The sequence below is a fragment of the Bubalus bubalis genome, chromosome 4 (genome assembly GCF_019923935.1).
Source record: "Bubalus bubalis isolate 160015118507 breed Murrah chromosome 4, NDDB_SH_1, whole genome shotgun sequence".
Classification (NCBI taxonomy): domain Eukaryota; kingdom Metazoa; phylum Chordata; class Mammalia; order Artiodactyla; family Bovidae; genus Bubalus; species Bubalus bubalis.
Genome location: NC_059160.1, coordinates 152,107,239 through 152,128,820, shown reverse-complemented (window position 1 = coordinate 152,128,820; position 21,582 = coordinate 152,107,239). Strand labels below are relative to the sequence as shown.

Here is a 21,582-nt window from a genome sequence, read left to right as displayed (position 1 = left end):
CTCTGATCCTCTGATCAGTTTGATGCAGGAAAGCACACGGAAGCCACGTACCCGTTTGTATAGTTGTACCCTTTTGAACTGCCTACTCTCAAGCAAAGTAGAATGTGCTGGGGGTTCGCATTGGCTGCTTGACACACACAAGGGCAATTAACCTGCATGCCAAAAAATAAAAATAAAAATTAACCCTTAGAGTACTGCTTCAATAGATTGATTTAATGGTCTTGAATTCTACCAGTTGGGCAATGCTTCTTTCCCCAGATCAGAGTGCTGCATATAAGTCCATATTTAGTTTCACCAGAACATCCACCAGGATCCTCTCCTCCACGGCTTTCCTGAGATGCTCCTGGTCGTTTATCATTAATCAACCAATGGCTTTTAAAAGGTCCAAAACACAACTGCTGTGTTTAATTGAAAATGGACTTCATTTCTAATGTGCTGGAGAGTGGGAGGGACTGCCTTTAGCTTAGGTTTGTGTCCTCTCAAAGAAAGAAGTCAGTTCTTTAAGGGTTAATATGAAATTGAGGACTTTGGTGGTCTCTTCTGCTTGTCCTTCCCTCAAGGTGTCTGCATGATCCTCTTTAGATTCTTAGCTCAACTGTTGAATGATGATGGAAACAATACCTGTATCAAATGACGAAAACAAAGAACAAAAGACTGTATGGTTGAATGGAAAGACCCCTTGGCAATGCTTGCTTGATGATCACAGGGGATACAAAGACCAAATGTTTTATTTTATGAACGTTCATTTTGTCCTCTTCCCTAAGCACCGTCACTGCACAGCGATATGGAACATGTGATGATGCTTTTCATTTACCTCTTGCTTTTCTCTTCTTCCTGTCTAATAGCCCAATAGAATCCTGCCAGAATTTCTACAAAGATTTCACATTACAGATCGACATGGCTTTCAACGTATTCTTCCTTCTCTACTTTGGCTTGCGGGTAAGTTTGAACAACACTGCTCAGTATCACAATGGAGCATGTGAGTCTTGTACCTAGGGACCATTCCCCATCAGTATCTGCTCCCGCAGGCAAGATGAAGCCCAGTGTTTGTGGGGGAGACAAGAGACCGAATTCTGATTTTCATTTTGTGAGAGAGCCCTTTCCTTAGGTCAGCATTTCCTTATGTATATGTTAATTTTGTTCTGAGCAGGAGAAATAAGGATTGAAATGACTATTACACCCTTACTGGTCTACTGTTCCTCATCTCTCCATTCACGCACGAATGCATGGTTGCCTTAAACAGGAGGAAATTTTAAGAGCCTTCCGCTCTTAAAATTATGTTTATCAGTGCTCGCTTAACTGAATCCTGAGAGAACAGTGAGTTGTGAGGGTTGAAGCAAGGGGGTAGATTGGCAGAATTGAGGGCTTGGAGGATTTATCCAAACCATGTCTATAAAGGGAGCTGTACAGGCTGTGTGGGTGAATATTTACAGTGGAGACTTTAAGAAACGTGAGGTCCCTCAAACTGCCCTATGATGCTATTGAAAACCACAGAAAAATGTACTCCCTAAGCTTTCTCCAAGGCTCTCAGAGCATATAGTCACTCTCTAGAAAAGACTGTAGATCCAAATTCTAAGATAGAAATAGCAAGGGACTGGCATAGATATAAGAACATAACATCTCCCTCTAGGCCCCCATGAAAAACTGAAATGTACCCTTTGGAAGAAAGAGTATAGTTTGTTGTAGAGCCCCAGTTTGGGTTCCCTGAGTCATAAAGCAAATTCCCACTAGCTATCTCTTTTACATATGGTAGTGTATATACTTGGAGAAGGCAATGGCACCCCACTCCAGTACTCTTGCCTGGAAAATCCCATAGGCGGAGGAGCCTGGTAGGCTGCCGTCTATGGGGTGGCTAAGAGTCGGACACGACTGAGGGACTTCACTTTCACTTTTCACTTTCATGCATTGGAGAAGGAAATGGAAACCTACTCCAGTGTTCTTGCCTGGAGAATCCCAGGGACAGAGGAGCCTGGTGGGCTGCCATCTATGGGGTCGCACAGAGTCAGACACGACTGAAGCGACTTAGCAGAAGCAGCAGCAGTGTATATACTTCCATGTTACTCTCTCCATTCCTCCCACCCTCTCCTTCCTCCCCCATACCCGTGTCCATAAATCTGTTCTCTATGTCTGCATCTACATTGTTGCCCTGTAAATAGGTTCATCAGTTATCAACTTTCTAGAATTGAAGGGTGGGAAGAGGTGGGAGGTAGGGGGGAGGCTTAAGAAGGAGAGGGGACACATGTATACTTATGGCTGACTCATGTTGATGTTTGGCAGAGACCAACACAATATTGCGAAGCAACTTTCCTTCAATTAAAAATAAATAAGTGTTTTTTTTGGGGGGTGGGGGTGAAGAGTATTGTTTGCATGTCAGCACCATGCTTCTCATTTTCTCTTTCTCGTGTTTTCTTTCCCCCAGTTTATTGCAGCCAACGATAAGCTATGGTTCTGGCTTGAAGTGAACTCTGTGGTAGATTTCTTCACGGTACCCCCTGTGTTTGTGTCCGTGTACTTAAACAGAAGTTGGCTTGGTAAGTCGATCTCTCTCCCTTCTTTTTCACGGGCTCCTGAGCCATGGCTGAAATATATAAGGTGGTGCATCTGGGATGCAATGGAGGTCTGAGAATCCACAGAAAGAAACCTTCCTGGATTTGTGTGAACAAGTCTCAGAGGTTTAGAAGTTGATGGTGAGAGTTTTCTCTCAGAAGCAAGCACCAGCCAAGAAGAATGTGAACAGTGAGTGCTTCAGAGAATTCAGTTTTATCATTGTTGAAGCCCAGTGGTCATCATGGTCACAGGCAGAACCTCTACATTCATGGTTCTCTTACTCTTTATTCAACAGACAATGGGCACAAAGCTTTCCATGTCACAGGTTCAGGTGCCCCAGGAGGCCTGCCTGCCAGAGTTAGCTTCTGTCTGCTTCACAGTTTTGTGATGGGTGGACCCTGTGTGGTTTAATTAAAATTGTGAGCTCCTTTGTGGGGGTGGGATAAGATACCTTCACCTTGAGGGAGATCCAGCTTCTTCCCTGTGTGAATGGAGGAGCTTTTGCTGGAGCTGTGTTCATACCTCACTTCCTGTATTTGCTTGACAGGTCACTTCCTGCATCAAGTCTAGGATAATTTAGTGGGGAAAGTGAGTAACTCAGAGGATGGTTAAGGGGCCAAAGGTTTAGAGAGACAGCTGTTGGGTTCTCTTTGCCACACTGAGGAATTCCCTCACAGTGTTCTTGCTGTTACAAGTCTACAGGGGAAGAGGGGAGGCTGAAATAGGACTTAGAGGACTATTTGTGGGTTCCCTCTGTCTTTATTTTCAGAGATTTTTGGTCTTAACCTATTTCTTCAAAGTAATATATATATATATATAAAATAGCATCAATAGTCAAAGATGTATAAAGAAAATATTAAGTACCTCTTCTGCCCACATCCATCACTACCCTCTGCCCAGGATGCTCAGTGTTACAGACTTCCGTATCTTTCCTTTGTGCTGATTTCACCACCAGCAAACACAGATGTGCACACATCACAGTGTTTTAGAGATGGTGGTCTTTCTATGAAATCATTGTTATCAGTCACATCACACTGCCGTTGACTCTCTTACTACTAGTAAGTGACGGCCATCCCTTCAGCTCTGTAATGATTCGTTTTATGATAGTTGCACAAAATCCCATACGTTGCTCTAGCGCATTTATTCAGCCGTTACCCAAATGATACACCGCATGATTGTTTACTTTTCTGCTATCAACAGTGGTTTGGTAAGCACTCTCATCCACATATCCATACAGTTCTATCTTTAGAGAGAATTCCAAGTTCCTGGAAGAGGACTTGCTGGATCAAAGAGTATGTGTATTTTAGTTTATAGATATTAATGGATAACTTTTCAAAAATGTTGTGTCAAAATATGCTTCTGCTAGCACTTTTGATGTCCTTGCTAGTCCTGTAAATGTATTCTATACCTAGTATCAAGTACTTTTAAAACAAGAATCTTTTATATATGGTGTGTGCAGTAACGCATACATGTATGTATGTATGTGTGTGTTTATCATGTGGATTCTATTTTCTGCTAGTTTTCTCATTTGAGTTGTATTTACTTGCTCAAGGGGAATGTTTTTGCTCTTGATCTGAGATGTGCTCTCTTAGATGGGATTTTCTGGCCAGCATTGTGAGACCATTAGAGCCAGACACCCAAGTGAGAAGCATCCTGAGTATCCTTTCATGGCTCTGATGCCCAAGATCCTGGCCACTTCAACTGAGCTCTGAGCCCACCTTGTGATGTGAGGAACTCACGTTTCTTCCCTCTACCTGCTGTTTTTCACCTGTAAAATAGAGGTTGGGCTAGATGATCTCAAAGATTCTTTCATCAGAAAATTTCTAAACATCTTGCATTGTTCATGGGAACTTTGAGAAAATTTGGGATCTTGGTTGTTGTAGAGGACTAGAAAGTTAGTAAACTTAATCACCAGCATACCTGGGTCAAAGTTATGTATGGACTGCTAACCAGAGCTCTTTCTAAACCATCATTGTGATGCGTATACACACACACACACACATACCAAGTAGACAAAGGAAGGGAGAAAAGGAAGAGAGTGGGAGGGAGAGAGGGAAAGAGAGAGAAGGATGGAAAAGAAAAGAGAATAAGGGAGGAGGAAGAAAAGGAATCTGCCTTCTCTTCTTGGTTGGGCTCTACTTCCTCTGTGTACTTGAACAAACACTACTTTTCTGGACCCTCAGTTTTCCCATTGGAAAAATGGGAGATTTGGACTTAAACTACCTTCCAGTCCATGTACTTCCCAAACCTGAATTTGATGTCAGGGTCCCTTGTGGTCCTGGAAGATGGAGGGGACCCCATCCTGACTGTGGTGGAGACATCACACCTCTGCAGCCAGGAGGGCTCACCCCTGGTGTGGAGTCAGGTCTCCTTTTTTTGCGTGAGTGAAAGTCTCCCTGAATAGTCACAATTAGGAGGACTTAGATCTTGTAAAAACCCATTCCTTTTTGTGGATGATGTCATTCTGATTTTGGAGGGGTTCTGATCTAGTAAAAGTCTATCTGCGCAAACAGGAAAATGGAAGAAAGAGGAAAGGGGGTTGGGGGAGGGATAAATTAGAAATTTGGGGTTAGCAGATACAAACTATTATATATACAATAGATAAATAACAAGGGTCTACCATATAGCACAGAGCTTCTCAGGTGGCTCAGTGGTAAAGAATCTACCTGTAATACAGGAGACGTGCATTCGATCCCTGCTTCAGGAAGATCCTCTGGAGAAGGAAATGGCTACCGACTCCAGTATTCTTGTCTGGGAAATCCCATGGATAGAGGAGCCTGGCAAGCCACAGTCCATGGGGTCACAAAGAGTTGGACATGACTTAGGGACTGAGCACCCATGTACTATATAGCACAAGGAACTGTATTCAGTATCCTGTGACACCCTATCATGGAAAATAATATGAAAAATTATATATATGGCTTCCCAGATGGCACCAGTGGTAAAGAACCTGCCTGCCAATGCAGGAGATACAAGAAATGCAGTTTAGATCCCTGGGTTGGGAAGATCCCCTGGAGGAGGGCATGGCAACCCACTCCAGTATTCTTGCCTGGAGAATCCCATGGACAGAGGAGACTGGCAGGCTACAGTCCATGGGGTTGCAAAGAGTCTGACACAACTGAAGTGACTTAGCACATGTGCACCGATAAATCACTTTTCTGTGCACCAGAAACGAATACATTGTAAACCAACTATACTTCAATTAAACAAAAAAAGGGGCAGAGATAGAAAAGAGAAGAGTAGTGAGAGATGCTTTGCTTCAGTTGTAGTTGCTTTTCAAAAAAAATACGCTCTAAAATATGCTTTAATTTGCTCATGAATTGAACAGGGTTATAAAGCAGCTATTATGTGCCAGGTACATTTTCCATATGATTAGGAAACAACAGTGAATAAAGTAGGTAGCATTCCCCACCCACCCCCCCCACCTCTGACATTGCAGTGGGGGAAGAACAGGGAAAAAAAAGCCTAATAAATAAGTAAATTATATAGTATGTTCAGAAGCATAAGTGCTCAGTCACTTCAATTGTGTCCAACTCTGTGATGCTATGGACTACAGCCCTTCAGCCTCCCCCTCTGTGGGATTCAAGTGCTATTGAAACTGGAAACCTTTGAGGCTATGAGATAATAATAACTACTAATAACCTTTCTCCTCTTTTAGGAGAAAACACATTTAATGAAATACTTTTGGTTCTTTGGTGACTAAGCCTCTTGGGTGAAATCCAAAACTGGTCTGCCTGTTATGGAAGAGAATTCAGTATAGTAATATTTCAAGGAGGTCCCCATTGTGATTTAATACATAGGTTATTGCACCATGAAACAGTTATTGTTCTGATGAGCTGCCAGAGATAAAATGAACATTCCCATGAGGTGTGGCTTATAAAGTAAGGAATAATTCCATTAAATAGGGCATTTCAGAAAGCACTGCCCTCCTCTTAGTAAATGAAAAGTACTGCCTTTGCTGGCAGAGGTTTAGGACAAAATGCAGGAAAATTGAAGTCTGTCCCAAATCTGCACATACTTCTTGCTGCTGCTAAGTCACTTCAGTCATGTCCGACTCTGTGTGACCCCATAGATGGCAGCCCACTAGGCTCCCCTGTCCCTGGGATTCTCCAGGCAAGAACACTGGAGTGGGTTGCCATTTCCTTCTCCAATGTTTGAAAGTGAAAAGTGAAAGTGAAGTCGCTCAGTCCTGTCCGACTCTTAGCGAGCCCATGGATTGCAGCCTAACAGGCTCCTCCGTCCATAGGATTTTCCAGGCAAGAGTACTGGAGTGGGGTGCCATTGCCTTCTCCGACATGCTTCTTGAGCCCACGCTAAGTCGTGTCGGACATTTCAGTCATGTCCAACTCTATACGACCCCATGGACTTCAGCCTAACAGGTTCCTCTGTCCATAGGATTCTCCAGACAAGAATACTGGAGTGGGTTGCCATGCCCTCTTCCAAGGAATCTTCCCCACCTAGGGATCGATCCTGCATCTCTTATGTCTCCTGCATTGGCAAGTGGGCTCTTGCACACCTCGGAAGCCGGGTCGAGAGCAGGACTGTGCTGCAGCTGGCTCCATGGGGGTAAAAGTGAAATGACCATCACATCCCCTGCCTTTACCTTTTCTGGAGCGTAACTTGCATCACATTTGACTTCCGACTCTTAACACATAGTTGCATAATATATAGTACAGTCTTTATTTTTTTGCATGCATCGTCTTAGTCCATTGGACAGTCTGTTAATAAAAACAGCTAGTATCTATTCTGGTGGTGCTATGCACTGGGCCCTGTGATGAACCCTTGCATACGTGAACTTGGTCCTTAGAGCAAACCTGTAAAGTAGGAATTATTTTCCCATTTTACAGATAAGGAGATGCGGGCTCAGAGGAGCTCTCTCTCTTGTCCAGGATTCTGTAGCTTGGGAGTGGGGGAAGGCCTTCCTTACCCAAAATCTAGTCTGACTTCATGCCCGTTTTCTTATGCTGTTCTTCTGCCTCTGTTCTGACCCTTTTGAGAGGTTGGGGGTTTAGAGGACTGGGCTGGGAATAACTGAGCCACTTTTACTGCTTTATGTTGGCATCTCTTTAACTCATCCTGTTGCTTCAGGCAGGCAGGGAGAGGAAGAGGTCTTACTTAAAAACACACAGCTCATAGCTCCTCCTCTTCTCATTCTTCCTTATCTACTGCCAGTTTCTAGAACTAGAGCTAGCGTGGAGGCTCCTGAGTCCCAGACTATCCTAGCAACTTGGGGACTGGACCCGCTCTGCCTGAAGAGAGAGAGAGAGACTGGGGGCAGGTTCTTGATCAGTAGAGCTGATTGGCTCCGAGTCCCGTTCTGGGCTCCACCGCCTCAGTTCACATTGTGCTCAGCCACATGTTCATGGGTTGCTTTGAGCACGGTCATTTTCCCTGCCATAAACTCAGTCTTCTCACCTCTCCTATGGGGATAATGATAGCACCCACCTGAGATGAGTGGAGTGGGGATTCAGTGAAGTGTAATGAGTGACCAGGCACACAGGACCAGCTTTGTGAACAGAAGCCATGGTTATCCATGGCATAGAAAGCCTTTCTTTCTAACCTCCCTATCATATTTTAAAGCCCCAGAGAAGAAAACAAACCAGAATGGAACCAAAAATAAGGCAGTGGGATGTGAGGACATCCACGTCGGCAGGCAGCAAGTCAATGCTTATTTTAATTCCTGTTCCCACACACCAGCTTATTCACAAAATCCTTATCCTGCCTCACTAAAATAAATGTACCTTGAAATGAGAGATGGGTCTTATTTTGAGACTTGAAAAACATGCTCTGGGGAGAACTCTTTTGTCTGTCTGTCTCATTCTTGTGGGAACTATGTCCCAGGGTGGGCCAGTGGGCTGTGCCTCCTTTGTTTACGGATATGTCTTTGTTGAGGGGCATCTTCCAGAATTAAAGGCAGCCAGTAGAGGAAAAAATGATACACACACATCAGCCAGTCATCTAACTGACTGTTATTGAGTACCTACTGTGTGCCCAGTCCTGGGGTAAGAGGGACACATGCTTGGCCACCTTCTGTCCTAGTTTTACTGTGATTTCCAACCTTGCCCACCTCCTCTCTGACTGATGAGATCAGGGTATGACGAGGAGCTCCAATCACTGTGTTCAAAAACAAGAGCTGCTTCTCTAGTCTGTGTCAGACCTGGCCTTAGGCCTTTCAGTAAACTCTGCTAGAAAATAGAAAACTTTGCTAAAAAAGTAGAAAAATGAGTTAGTGTCCAGTCATGGAACAATTAAAATGATTGAGTATCTGCTTATAAATGTATGCCTGGGCAGTGACTGTGTCAAAAGTGGTTAAAACAGGACTGTGAAAAAAAAAAGTACAGGTCCTTAAAAACAACAATAACAGGACGAAACACAGTTCCTGTTTGAGACCAAGGTTTCAATTTAGTTTTGGAACCAAAATAAACACGCATGCAGCAACAGCAGGTAGCGCTACCCACTGTATAATTACGGCCGAAATTGTGAGGTCCAGGCTGTCAGGGCAGTGGGAGTTTGGAGGAGAAAGCTCACATGGGCAGAGGAAAGAGAGGAGGCTTCTGCAATGGGCTGGGGCTCAGCTGAGGCTTGTGATGTAGGTGAGATGGGCAGAGTGGGAAGAAGTGAGCATTCTGCAGGGAGAGGCGCTTGCCACGTCAGAGTGGCAGGTGCCCACGCATGGTAAGACCGCCCGAGATAAGAAAGTAGTTTTACAGTTTGCCAGGCATCAGATCAGCCTCATAACCCTGCCAGACAGATGCATTAGCGTCCTATTCTTAATGCAACACATATCTATTATCTTACAGTTGCGTAGGTTAGAAGTCCAAAACAGTCTCTTCAGGGTTGTGCTCCTTTCTGGAAGCTCCAAGGAGGATTCTATTTCCTTGCTTTTTTCAGCTTCCAGAACCAACCCACATTCCTTGTGGTCACTTCTCCATCTTCAGAGCCAGCCACAGAGGGCAGAGTTCTCACAATGCATCTCTCTGATCTCGCTTTCTGTTGTCACATCCCTCTCTGCCTCTCTTTGCTTCCTCGATCTTCGACTTTTAAAGACCTTTATGATTACATTGGAGGGTGATCCAGGATGCTTTCCCATCTCAAAGTCAGCTGATTGACAGCCTTAATTCCCCTGCTACCTAAGTTGCCTTTTGTCATGTAAGTTACCAGATTCACAGGTTCTGAGGATTCACATGAATATTTTTGAGGGGCCATTACGCTGCCTTCCCTGATAGCTCAGTTGGTAAAGAATCCACCTGCAGTGTAGGAGACCCTGGTTTGATTCCTGGGTCAGGAAGATCCCTGGAGAAGGGATAGGCTACCCACCCCAGTATTCTTGGGGTTCCCTTGTGGCTCAGCTGGTAAAGAATCTGCTTGCAATGTGGGAGAGTTCGATCCCTGGGTTGGAAAGATCCCCTGGAGAAGGGAGAAGAGAACGGCTACCCACTCTAGTATTCTCACCTGGAGAATTCCATGGACTATATAGTCTATGGGGTCGCAAAGAGTTGGACATGACTGAGCGACTTAACTTTTTCGTTCTGCCTACCGAAAGGGGTATTATTATTATTATTCCCATTTTGCCAAATAGGAACCTGAGGCTCAGAGGGAGTGAGTGACTTGCCCAAAGTCATAGACAGCCAGAAAAATTTAGAGCTGGAACCAGTGCCCTGTTCAGACTGGCCAGTGGCTCTCCATAGTCCGTTGGAGTCCATAAACTCTTGTAGGCATTTAGGGCCCTGTGGGCCCTTGACTCTGCATTTTTTCAGCTTATCATGGGAGGAGACCCTTGGGGAGATCTTGTTTGGAGCTTGAGACTTTCCCCTGCCTGCATTTCTATGTAACACTGGGTCTTTTCTTTCTTTTCTTGGGAACAGATGAATTACCAGATAAATGTGCTTGTTATCATTGTATGTAAGCAAGTTAGAGAGGTCTGGGTTCCCTTTCCTTTGAGGCTGTACTAGTGAAGAAGAACCTATTTAATTTGCATATCCTTTGCTTAAAAGCCCTCTTTCCTTAGATCTCATGTTTTCTTGATTTTGGGGGAGTTTACTTAAGGGTGGAGAGAAATGGAAATGCAGAGTGCCGGATGAGTGAATGAGGCACAATGGCCTGTCACCATTCTTCCTAGGAAAGCCATATGTCGGGTCAGACACTCTCCCCTTTAGTGGTCAGTCTTCCAGGGGCTTTACTGAAGTGCCAGGAGTCTCTGTATTGTCCATTCACTTTATAATGTGGTCCCAAGGCCCCTCCCTTGCTTGAAGAACCCCACAAAAGGCAAGGTGAAGTTCATATCAGGACCTTCATTGACTACCCTCTGCATTGGGGGAGAGTAATCAAGAATAAAAGCCTTGCCCTCTTGCACTGTTGGTAGGAATGTAAATTGACACAACCACCATGGCGAACAGTATGGAGGTTCCTTAAAACACTAAAAACTAACATCAGTTCAGTTCAGTCGCTCAGTCGTGTCCGACTCTTTGAGACCCCATGGACTGCAGCCTGCCAGGCTTCTCTCCCCATCACCAACTCCTGGCACTTACTCAAACTCATGTCCATCAAGTCGGTGATGCCATCCAACCATCTCATCCTCTGTCGTCCCCTTCTCCTCCTGCCCTCAATCTTTCCTAGAATCACGGTCTTTTCAAATGGGTCAGTTCTTTGCATCAGGTGGCCAAAGTACTGGAGTTTCAGCTTCAGCATCAGTCTTTCCAATGAATATTCAGGACTGATTTCCTTTAGGATTGACTGGTTGGATCTCCTTTCAGTCCAAGGGACTCTCAAGAGTCTTCTTCAACACCACAGTTCAAAAGCATCAATTCTTTGGCATTCCATAAAACTACCATATAACCCAACAATCCCACTGCTGGGCATATACCCTGAGAAAATGATACTTCAAAGAGACACATGTACCTCTGTGTTCATTGTAGCACTATTTACAATAACCAGGACATGGAAGTAACCTAGATGTCCATCACTAGATGAATGGATAAAGAAGTTGTGGTAAATATATGCAATGGACTACTACTGCTGCTAAGTCACTTCAGTCGTGTCCGACTCTGTGTGACCCCACAGAGAGCAGCCCACCAGGCTCCCCCGTCCCTGGGATTCTCCAGGCAAGAACACTGGAGTGGGTTGCCATTTCCTTCTCCAATGCATGAAAGTGAAAAATGGAGTACTACTCAGCCATAAAAAGGAGCAAAATTTGGGTCATTTGTAGTAATGTGGATGAATCTGGAAACTGTCATGCAAACGTAATTCAGAAAGAGAAAAACAAATATATATTAACACACACACATATGTATGTATATGGAATCTTGAGAAATGGTACTGATGAACCTATTTGCAGGGCAGAAATAGAGATGCAGATGTAGAGAAGGGACTTATGGACACAGCAGGGGAAGGAGAGCGTGGGACATATTGAAAGAATAGCATTGGCGTATTTACACTGCCACGTGTAAAACAGATAGCTCGTGGGAAGCTTCTGTATAGCGCAGGGAGCCTAGCCTGGCACTCTATGATGACCTAGAGGGCCTAGAGGGGTAGGATGGGAGAGGGTGGGAGGGAACCTCAAGAGAAAGGGGATATATGTATACTTATGGCTGATTCACGTTGTTGTACAGCTGAAACTAATACAACATTATAAATCAATTATATTCCAATTAAAAAGTATACTCCCTAAAAAATTAAGTCCAAGAACTAAAATATATATATATATTTATATATATATATTTTATATATATATATATTTTATATATATATATATAAAGAATGAAAGCCTTTGGATGGTTTCACTTTCTAGACTTCGGTAATTTTTAGCGTATTGAAATTTAAAAAACAAAAGCAGAGTGTGATTTTAGACAGGGAGTGGAGGCAGTGCTCGGCACACAGTCCTACCTCCCTGCCTCCCTTCTCCTTAGACTTCCCACCCCGGCCCCACCAGGCTGCATCTGTCTTGCTCATCTTCCCTCACGCCTGCCTCAGGAGTGAGTTTTTCCCTTCCTGTCTGAATGTCATCTCTCTCTCTGCATGAATGCACAGCTCTAACCCCACCTCCTGGGTGAAGCTTTCCCTTTCTCCCAGTTGGAACGAATTCTTCCCTGACCTTTACTTCCTTCATTCTTGTGATTTGTGTTGTAAGAGCTATATAATCAGTCCGTTTTCTCCTCTCAGTTAGAAGTCCAGTCGTATGGATAGTGTGGCAGAGGTCTTGACCATCTTGTTTTGTTTTGGGTTTTTTTTTTTGTCATGTTCCTAGCATCTGGAGCAGTGCCTGACACACAGTTTGTGCTTATTGAATGAATGAGTGAATGGGTGTCTCTTCTTGCACTAATGATAATAATGAATAATGAATTTAATTGCTTAAGAGCAGACACTGGGCTCAGCATTTCATATGCATTATCTCAGTTATTTAATAGCAGTCACGGCAACCCAAAGTCTAGTTTTACAATTTAAAAAGCTATGGTTTGGGGATTAGTTAACTTCTTCAGGTAGTAAACAGTGGATCGAGAACTCAGCCCAGGTCAGTCTGATTCTAAAACCTGTGCTTTTAAAAAAATGACTGCGTGAGTGGCTTGCCAGACCAGCAGGCAGCGTCAGCATTGCCTGAAAACATGTTCGAAACAGATTCTTAGAACCCAACTCAGACCCAATGAATCAAAAACTCCAGCAATGTGTGTTTTATGAGCCCTCCTGGTCATCCTGATGTCCACCCAGTTTTGAGAACCACTGTCCTAGGCTGTGCTGGGAAGGTTCTCATATTCGGTGTCCATCAGAATCCCTGAAGAGCTTTTAAAACTCTCGATGCTCAGGCCAAACCTCCAACAAATTAAATCGGAGGATCTAGGTTAAGGGGCAGCGGTGGCCCAGGCTCAGCACTTTTTTTTTTAACACTCCCCAGTTGCATCTGAAGCACAATAAAGAAACACAGATTCTTAGAACCCAACACAGACCCAACGAATCAAAAACTCTGAGAGATTGCGAGAGATTGCGAGACCCACTTGCATATATATACATGTATGCGTATATATATATAGAAGATATATATATATCTTCTATGACTGTTGAATGGATTCCTCCCTAGAAGAGTGCTTCCTAAGACTCAATGTGCAGATGAGGCACCAGGAGATCTTATTCCAGTGCAGTTTCTAACTCAGGAAGTGCAGGGTGAGATCAGAGACTGCTTTCTGCAGGCTACAGGGGATGCAGATCATGGGGGCCACTCTTAAGTAGCATGGTTTTCCAGTCTAGACCATGCTGTCCAATAGCGTAGCCACTGGCCACATCTGACTATCTATATGTAGACCAATCAAAATTAAAGTAAAAACTCAATTTTTCAGTCATACTAGCCATATTTCAAATACCTGAGAGTTTCACATGGCTAGTGGCTAAGATATTAGCAGAGATATAAAAAGTTTCCATCATCATAGAAATTCTCTTGGACCCCACTGCTCTAGGATGTGAGTCTTGTGACAGAAAGTACTATGAACTTTTTCACTTTTTGTACAGCTGGGACACTCGTGTATGCAGTGCAAGCTCAGCAAATGTTTATTGAAGTTATTTTTAGTGGAAGGATACTAATGGTACAAAGTCTGTATCAAAAAGAAGTAAATAGCTTTCTTAGATGGATGCGAGGGAATTCATTAATATGGTGAATGAAATGAAACCCCACACTAGCCCACCCAAACTGAATTAAATGCACTTAAGGCTTGCGTAGACAAAAAGGTGTAATAGAGGCCCTGGCTCCAGCCCCACCTTTATCTCCAGAACTCTGAACTCTCTTTTGAGCTCTGAAAAGAAAGGACTCTGGTTCCCCCTACAGGACTGTCCTGGAGTTTGCTGGATTAGAGTGAGATAAGTCTGATAGAAGAGGGAAGGGGGGCAAATGAGCTCACGGTCAAGCGGGCAGTGCGTGGTTAGCATAGGGAAGGGCAGGCTGACTTTGCCGTGCCGTAGGGTACCTGGCATCTGATAATTTGACCCAACCACCATGGCCAAGGGGGTTCCAGGTCACAGTGCCCAAGGTCTGGAAGAAAGGGCCTTTGAGAGTCCCCAGAGGCCACCTACTCCAAAACTGAGATTGCTGGACTTTTATCTCCTACATCTAGAGTCTCTAAAGCTCAGAGCCTTCGAAGTAAACTCTTCCCTGTAGTCAGTGGTTTTATTTAAAATAATAATAATAAAGAAAATTAGAAGTTTTTGTTTTTTGTTTTTTTTAGTTTCTCTTTTTGGGGTCAGATGTGTTTTGGGAGCGGAGAGAGATTGAAAGAGAAGGGGGGAGAAAGAGAACATGCTTTAAAAGAGAGTTCTTCTGTAACCAGAGTAGAGATGGATATATTCATATTATACATGTATATTATACATATTATCTGTGTACGTACATGTATGTATGTCATGTACATATAGATCATTATCTCAGGTAGTAATCCAGATGATGCTGTGAAATAGGTCATTTTATAAAGGGGGAAACCAAGGCATGGAGAGATTCAGTAACTTGCCGAAAGCCACAGAGTGGTAAGTGACAGTGACTTTGGACCTGGACAATCTACCTTCAAGGTCCATGTTTCTTAATAATGTACTATGCTCAAGATATACCTGTGGCGGATTCATTTTGATATTTGGCAAATCTAATACAGTTATGTAAAGTTTAAAAATTAAAAAAAAAAAAAAAAAAAAAAAAACAGCAAAAAAAAAAAAAAAAAAAAAAAATTAGCCTAGCAGTCTTGTCCAATAAGATCGAAGACTAAATGCAGCTTCCTCCTTGCTCCAGGCCCCTGACAAAAGGCAGAAAGACTCCCTATCAGTACTGCATTGGTTCTCCCAGGTGGGAAAGGAAATTGAGAAGCAAAGTAACTCATTCCATTCTTTGGAAAAATTGAGCTAAGGATAATTTCTGTAACTTACCAGCTTCCAAAGTACTTTTTTAAACTTTTTTTTTTACTTCCAAAGTACTCATCCCCCTCTTCTGAGCTTCTTGCTTTATTCCATATGAGTACCCTGCTGCTGCTAAGTCGTTTCAGTCATGTCTGACTCTGTGCGACCCCATAGACAGCAACCCATGAGGCTCCCCCGTCCCTGGGATTCTCCAGGCAAGAACACTGGAGTGGGTTGCCATTTCCATCTCCAATGCATGAAAGGGAAAAGTGAAAGTGAAGTCGCTCAGTCGTGTCCGACTCTTAGCGACCCCATGGACTACAGCCCACCAGGCCCTCCATCCATGGGATTTTCCAGGCACGAGTACTGGAGTGGGGTAGTAAAAATAACCCATGTTATTGCTGTTGGTGCTATGGTGGTACTGCTCAATCGTGTCTGACTCTTTGTGACCCCGTGGACTGTAGCCACCATCCAGGCTCCTCTGTCCATGGGATTTTCCAGGCAAGAATACTGGAATGGGTTTCCATTTCCTACTCCAGGGGATCTTTCTGACCCAGAGATTGAGCCCAAGTCTCCTGCGTCTCCTGCATTGCAGGCAGATTCTTCACCACGGCGCTACCTGCTGTTAGTCCATCTTGAATGGACCATCATGTTAGAGATTATGGGCTCTACTCTTTGCCTGAGCTTTTATTTTGTGGGGTGGGGGAAGCCTCAGTGGCACCATGCATCTCGGCAATGGCATTGAGACTGAATTGCTGTTGTGGGCCAAGAGAAATGAACTTATTAAGTTCTATTCCTGTGACTGGGCTCTGAAAAAGGCAGCCCCAGCAAAGTGGAATGATAAAAGTTTAGATTTTTTTTAGGAAGCTTTGCTGTCCCATTAGCTGCTATAGCTGTAGAGAGATTATTCCCCTGTAGGAGATTTCCAATTGTGCTTCCTTGATATTGCTTTGTCAGGGACATGCTTTAAATAAGATGCCCTCTGTAGGTAGCAGGGATTCTAAATCCTCTCTGACTTGTACAGCTCTGTGATGTGCCAAATTGGAAATAACATTCTAAAATGAATGTCTTCCAGGAACAAATTCAGCAGTAGGTTTCCATCGATGCCAAACACTCTCCAGATGGCTGTACTTCATCTGGGGTATTATTGGAACAGTCTCCCCAAGCAACCTAAATCTCTAGGACTGGACGGATATTTACCTTCCCGTCATCTTAAAAGAAAAATAGATGCCTCGATTCTTTTCGATGAGATCAAGGGCCCCTGATGGACTGACCTGGCTAGCTGATCCAGTAGGGAGAAAAGAAGCATTGGGAAGCAGCGCTGAGACATTTGTGCACTTATTCACCTGAATACCTACTGAGTGCAACTCATTCCTAGAATGGCCCACAGATGGGGAGAATGTAGCTCTGCCTTAAAAATGTTGATAATTTAACTGGCTGGGTACTTTATAAGGAAGAATGAACGTTAAATGTATAAGTGTTTGGAGGAGGAACAGAGGGCAGAAAGTTGGCCATCCCAGCCCAAAGTAGATCCCAGGTATCTAAAAAGTAAGCATATTCCTCTAGAGCGGTATTGGTTAGCACGTCACTTGGGAATTCTTTAGAAGTGAACGTTCTAGGGCCCATACCCAAACCTATAGATTCTTTGGGTGGGTGGGGGGCTGAGGAATTTGGTTTAATGAATTATCCAGGTGATTTTAATACATGTTGAACTGTATATTAGATACACTAATATATTAGTGTACACGAGTGTATATTCTAGTAAACTTGGCAATGTACATGAGAATTGCCTGGGAACTTTGAGACTCCTCCGCTATCGCCAAGCCAGGCTGTACTTCAGACCAAGTGTGAATGGCTGGAGTAGAACTCAGCCATTGTAATGCTTTACAGTTCCCTGGTTAATTCCAGTGTTCAGCCAGGTTTGAGAAGCCCTCCACAGGAGTGGTAATCAGAAACATACCTGGATGCCTGAAAAACTTAGAAAACAAGAACAAGTACATGTGATCCCCTTCCCAGATCTATTGAGTCAGAGTCTTTGGTCATGATGAAGAATAGTTGCTTTGGAACACTGACATGACATATTCTGGATATTAATAGATCAGTGGTCCTCAAACTTTGGCGTGCATCAGAATCACCTGGAGAGATGGTTAAAACACAGATTGCCGGGCCCCATTCCCAGAGTTCTGATTCAGTGTATCTGGGTTGGGACCTGAGAGTGTGCCTCACTCACAAGTTCAAGAGGAATGGCTGATCCTATTAGTCTGGGGTCACACCCTGAGGGGCTTCCCTGGTGACTCAATGGTAAAGAATCCACCTGTAATTCAAGAGATGCAAATCAAGAGATTCCTCGGAGAAGGCAATGGCACCCCACTCCAGTACCCTTGCCTGGAAAATCCCATGGATGGAGGAGCCTGGTGGGCTGCAGTCCGTGGGGTCGCGAAGAGTCAGACACAACTGAGCGACTTCACTTTTACTTTTCACTTTCATGCATTGGAGAAGGCAATGGCAACCCACTCCAGTGTTCTTGCCTGGAGAATCCCAGGGATGGGGTAGCCTCATGGGCTGCCGTCTATGGGGTCGCACAGAGTCAGACATGACTGAAGAGACTTAGCAGCAACAGCAGGTTCCATTCGTGGGTTAGGAAGATCCCCTAGAAGAGGGCATGGCAACCTGCTCCAGCATTCTTGCCTGGAGAATCCCTGATGGACTATAGACCATAAGGTCTCAAAGAGTTGGACACAACTGAGCGACTGAGCACGCACACACACACACACGCGCACACCCTGAGAGCCCCTAGTCCAGCCTAGTATGAGACTGAACTTGACGTCTGGTATTGGCTGATCTGCCAGTTTCCAGGATTCTTGTATTCTGGTAAACCTTACTATTTTTATGTACCAAAGTATCAGTTTCTTTATTGTTGCAATCCCTTATTTTAGTATGTTTTTGAATTAAAATCAGAATCATTTATATCATGAGATATACCCAGCATATTATAGTCCACATTATAATTTCAGCTTGAACAGAGGGGCCCTCTCTAGAAAGATCTCTGATCTTTCATGTGTAACTCGGTGCTAAGATATTTCAGGTCCTGGGTTACTGGTGAGATGAGGACCTTTGTTTGTGTTTATTAGTCACTCATATTTCCCCCAGAGCCAGTTTGGGTTAATATCTCTTCCTAGACTCCCTTGAACTGGCGTAGAGTTGGCTCATTAAGGAACATAGAAAGAGGATGTATTGGAGATTTGGAAAGAAGAGGTGGTGAGAGAGATCCCAGGTTCATTTCTCATCCTTTCCCTCAAGCCTGTCCTCTCCTTCTGGGATACAGTGGCTCAGCTCCCTTCTCCAGGGAAGGATTCTGTTAGGGCCTGACTCTCCTCACACTCCAGGGTGATTTATTTTAGCATATATTCTCTCCCAGTCATCCTACCTGGAGATACTAAGATGCCCGGGCCTAAACTTTGGCCTCCTGGTGAAAGTTAAGGGCAGATGATGGGTGATGAGTAGAGCTTCATTTTTAATGAAACACATTGTATTGCTAGAAATAAATGCCAAATACCAGCATGACACCGCTTTGCTCCCATATGACAATGACTAAATTCAACTTCTGTCTTCCCAGATGAAAATTTAGCAACCTACCCCGCAAAGGGTACTGTTCACTTCATTATTTCCTGGGTGGATTGAAAAACAGCCTCCTGGACAGACTAGGGGCACAGCAAACTTTTCCTTTTTGTAAAAATTCAGTCTTGCAGTCTTTGACCCTTATATTCTTATCCATCCTCCCTTTCCACTCCTGTTGTCTGCCTCCCTATGAATTTCTCCCCTCTTTTCTCCAACCAGAACTACTGAGTGCCACCCCCACACCAGTGACAGATACATCTCATCCCCATGACTTAGGTAGTCTGCCTATCTAGCTGTCCTCTCTAAACATTTGCCTGAACTCATCCAGTTATGATCTGGCCTCTTCTAAAACCATTAACATCTGAATCTTGAATGGGCCATCTTCTGATATTGGCTGTGTTTTTATAAGGAATATTATAAGTCCTCGCTTATGAAACTAGATCAGGAATCGACAAATCTGGCTTGCTGCCTGTTGTAAATAAAGTTTTATTAAAACACAGCCACACCCATTCATTCACATATTGTCTTTGGCAATAAAAGACTAATGGCGCACAAAGTCTAAACAATTTACTACCTGGATTTTTACAGAAAGCTTGTGATCTGACCCCTCTAGATCAGCAGCCGCATTTTATACTCTTGTACATTCCTCTAAAGTTCTCGTGCAGTTTTGCACACAGTAAACTACTAATAAATTTTGATAAACTAGGCATGAACTTTCCTCTGATATCAGTTAGTGACGTTTCAGTAATGATGTGAAATTTTACTTTTGCTGTTGCTATTTTCATTAGAGGTACCACGTATTATGTATCAGGTAAAAGCCCCAAGCTCTTTCTGCACCTGTCTCATTTCATCCTCTTAACAGCCCTATGAGGAAGAAGAACCTGGACCTGAGGGAGGTGCACCATCTCTTTAGCATTATGACTTCTGCAAGTGATACAGTAAGGGTTTGAACTCAGGGCTTTGTGATCTCAGAACCCGAGCTTTTAATTACTACTAGGTCATCACTGTTCTGGCTTCCCAGGTGGCGCAGTGGTAAAGAATCTGTCTGCCAATGCAGGAAAGGCAAGAGACACGGAGTTTGACCCCTGGACAGGGAAGATAACCTAGAGTAGGAAATGGCAACCACTTCAGTATTCTTGCCTGGAAAATTCCAGAGGAACCTGGTGGGCTGCAGTGCATAGCTGCAAAGAGTCGGACATGACTGAGTGATGGAGTGCACGTGCATGCGCCCCCCCCCCCCCCCCCAACACACACTCAATCTCAGTTCAGTACTAACCCTTATATTCGATGAGAGATGGAAATCTTCAAAAACCCATTCAGGGAGATGAGGCTCATAAGCAAAACTGGCATGTGGTAGAAAGAGAACCAGGAGGAGGTAGGTAGTGACCCTAAAAGCCAGCACCTTCTTAGATTTTGTTCACTGGGCTCTTCACTTGCCTTATGGTAATCTCAGCCCTAGTTAAGAAACTATTATATTGGCCCTTGTTTTATTATTTTTATTTTCACTTATCCACTCAACAAACCTTAAAACAACTGTGATGTGTTGCTGTGTTGGCCTTGGAGTTTATACTGAGTAAATTGTCTTTCCCCTAAGGTGGGAAAGACAAGTCCATGAAGCCCAGCTTGTAAACCCAAATGTTTACAGAAACAGGAAGATGACAGATGAGTGAAGCCTGCCAGGTGAAGAAGGTCTCTAGCTGCGGAGTGAATACTCCTCTTGGAAGCATAGCTGCTGATTCTTTGACTGATTCTTGATGTATTGACACCTTCCCGTGTCCAGTGGCAACTTCTCCCCTCCCCCTACCCCTCTCTGCGCCCCCTCCCCCCCTTCCTCCTTCCCCTCCTCCTCTTGCCCATCCCCCTTCCTCCTTTCCCCTCCTCTTCCTCTGGATCAATTATTTTTGACCACAGCGACTTGCATTTTAGAAACTGATATAGGCTATTTCTCTGCTTGGGACACAAGGAATTGTGGTGTCTTCTTTGTTCAAAATGGTCTTCTTAGACTTTATTCCTTTTTACGACATGTCTTGACCTGTATCATTACAAAGCCTATGACGTGGTGTCACTGACCAGGTTATAGCAGATTCACAACTAAATATTCTTAAGATGGTGGGTGAACATCTTAGGTAGCTTAAGACATCATAACTTGACTTTGCAAACCGAGTCAGAAATCCTTTCCCAAATGTTATGGCTATTGGAGCAATGTGTACATTGTTTGCAGACCTCTTATTCTGAGTTTTTGGTTTTTTTTTAGTTCATCTTAGGTGATAACGCATTTGCTTCTCTCCTGTTAGGCAAAGCACTTCTAGTCTGGTGGAGAGGAAGGGACTGCAAACACAAAGGGACCTGTGAGAAATGCAGATGCCACACACTTTTCCCTGCGCTCACCTGCCCATAGGGTCTGTCCTTTCAGGAACTCAGAGGCTCTCTGCAGCCCTTCATTCAGCACCACCGCCTTTTCCAGGCCGCTGTTCTGCAGATTTGCTGTGCAGTGCTGCCACCTAGTGAGGGAAAGTAGGAATGGACGCCACAGGAGCTGCTGTCCTCAGACTCGGCTCT

At 44.0% G+C, this 21,582-nt stretch overlaps 1 protein-coding gene across 22 annotated transcripts in view; it reads left to right on the top strand.

Annotated features, from left to right (window-relative positions):
• The window catches only part of KCNMA1 (potassium calcium-activated channel subfamily M alpha 1), a 772,527-nt gene that overhangs the window by 442,652 nt on the left and 308,293 nt on the right, over window positions 1–21,582 (top strand). For 20 of the 22 annotated variants that reach the window (XM_044942339.2, XM_025285153.3, XM_025285152.3 and 17 more), the window contains exons 4-5: window positions 846–939; window positions 2,420–2,531. In XM_044942339.2, the coding sequence (XP_044798274.2) occupies window positions 846–939; window positions 2,420–2,531 (206 nt within the window). The other 2 variants (XM_044942308.2, XM_044942307.2) reach the window with 2 other exon arrangements.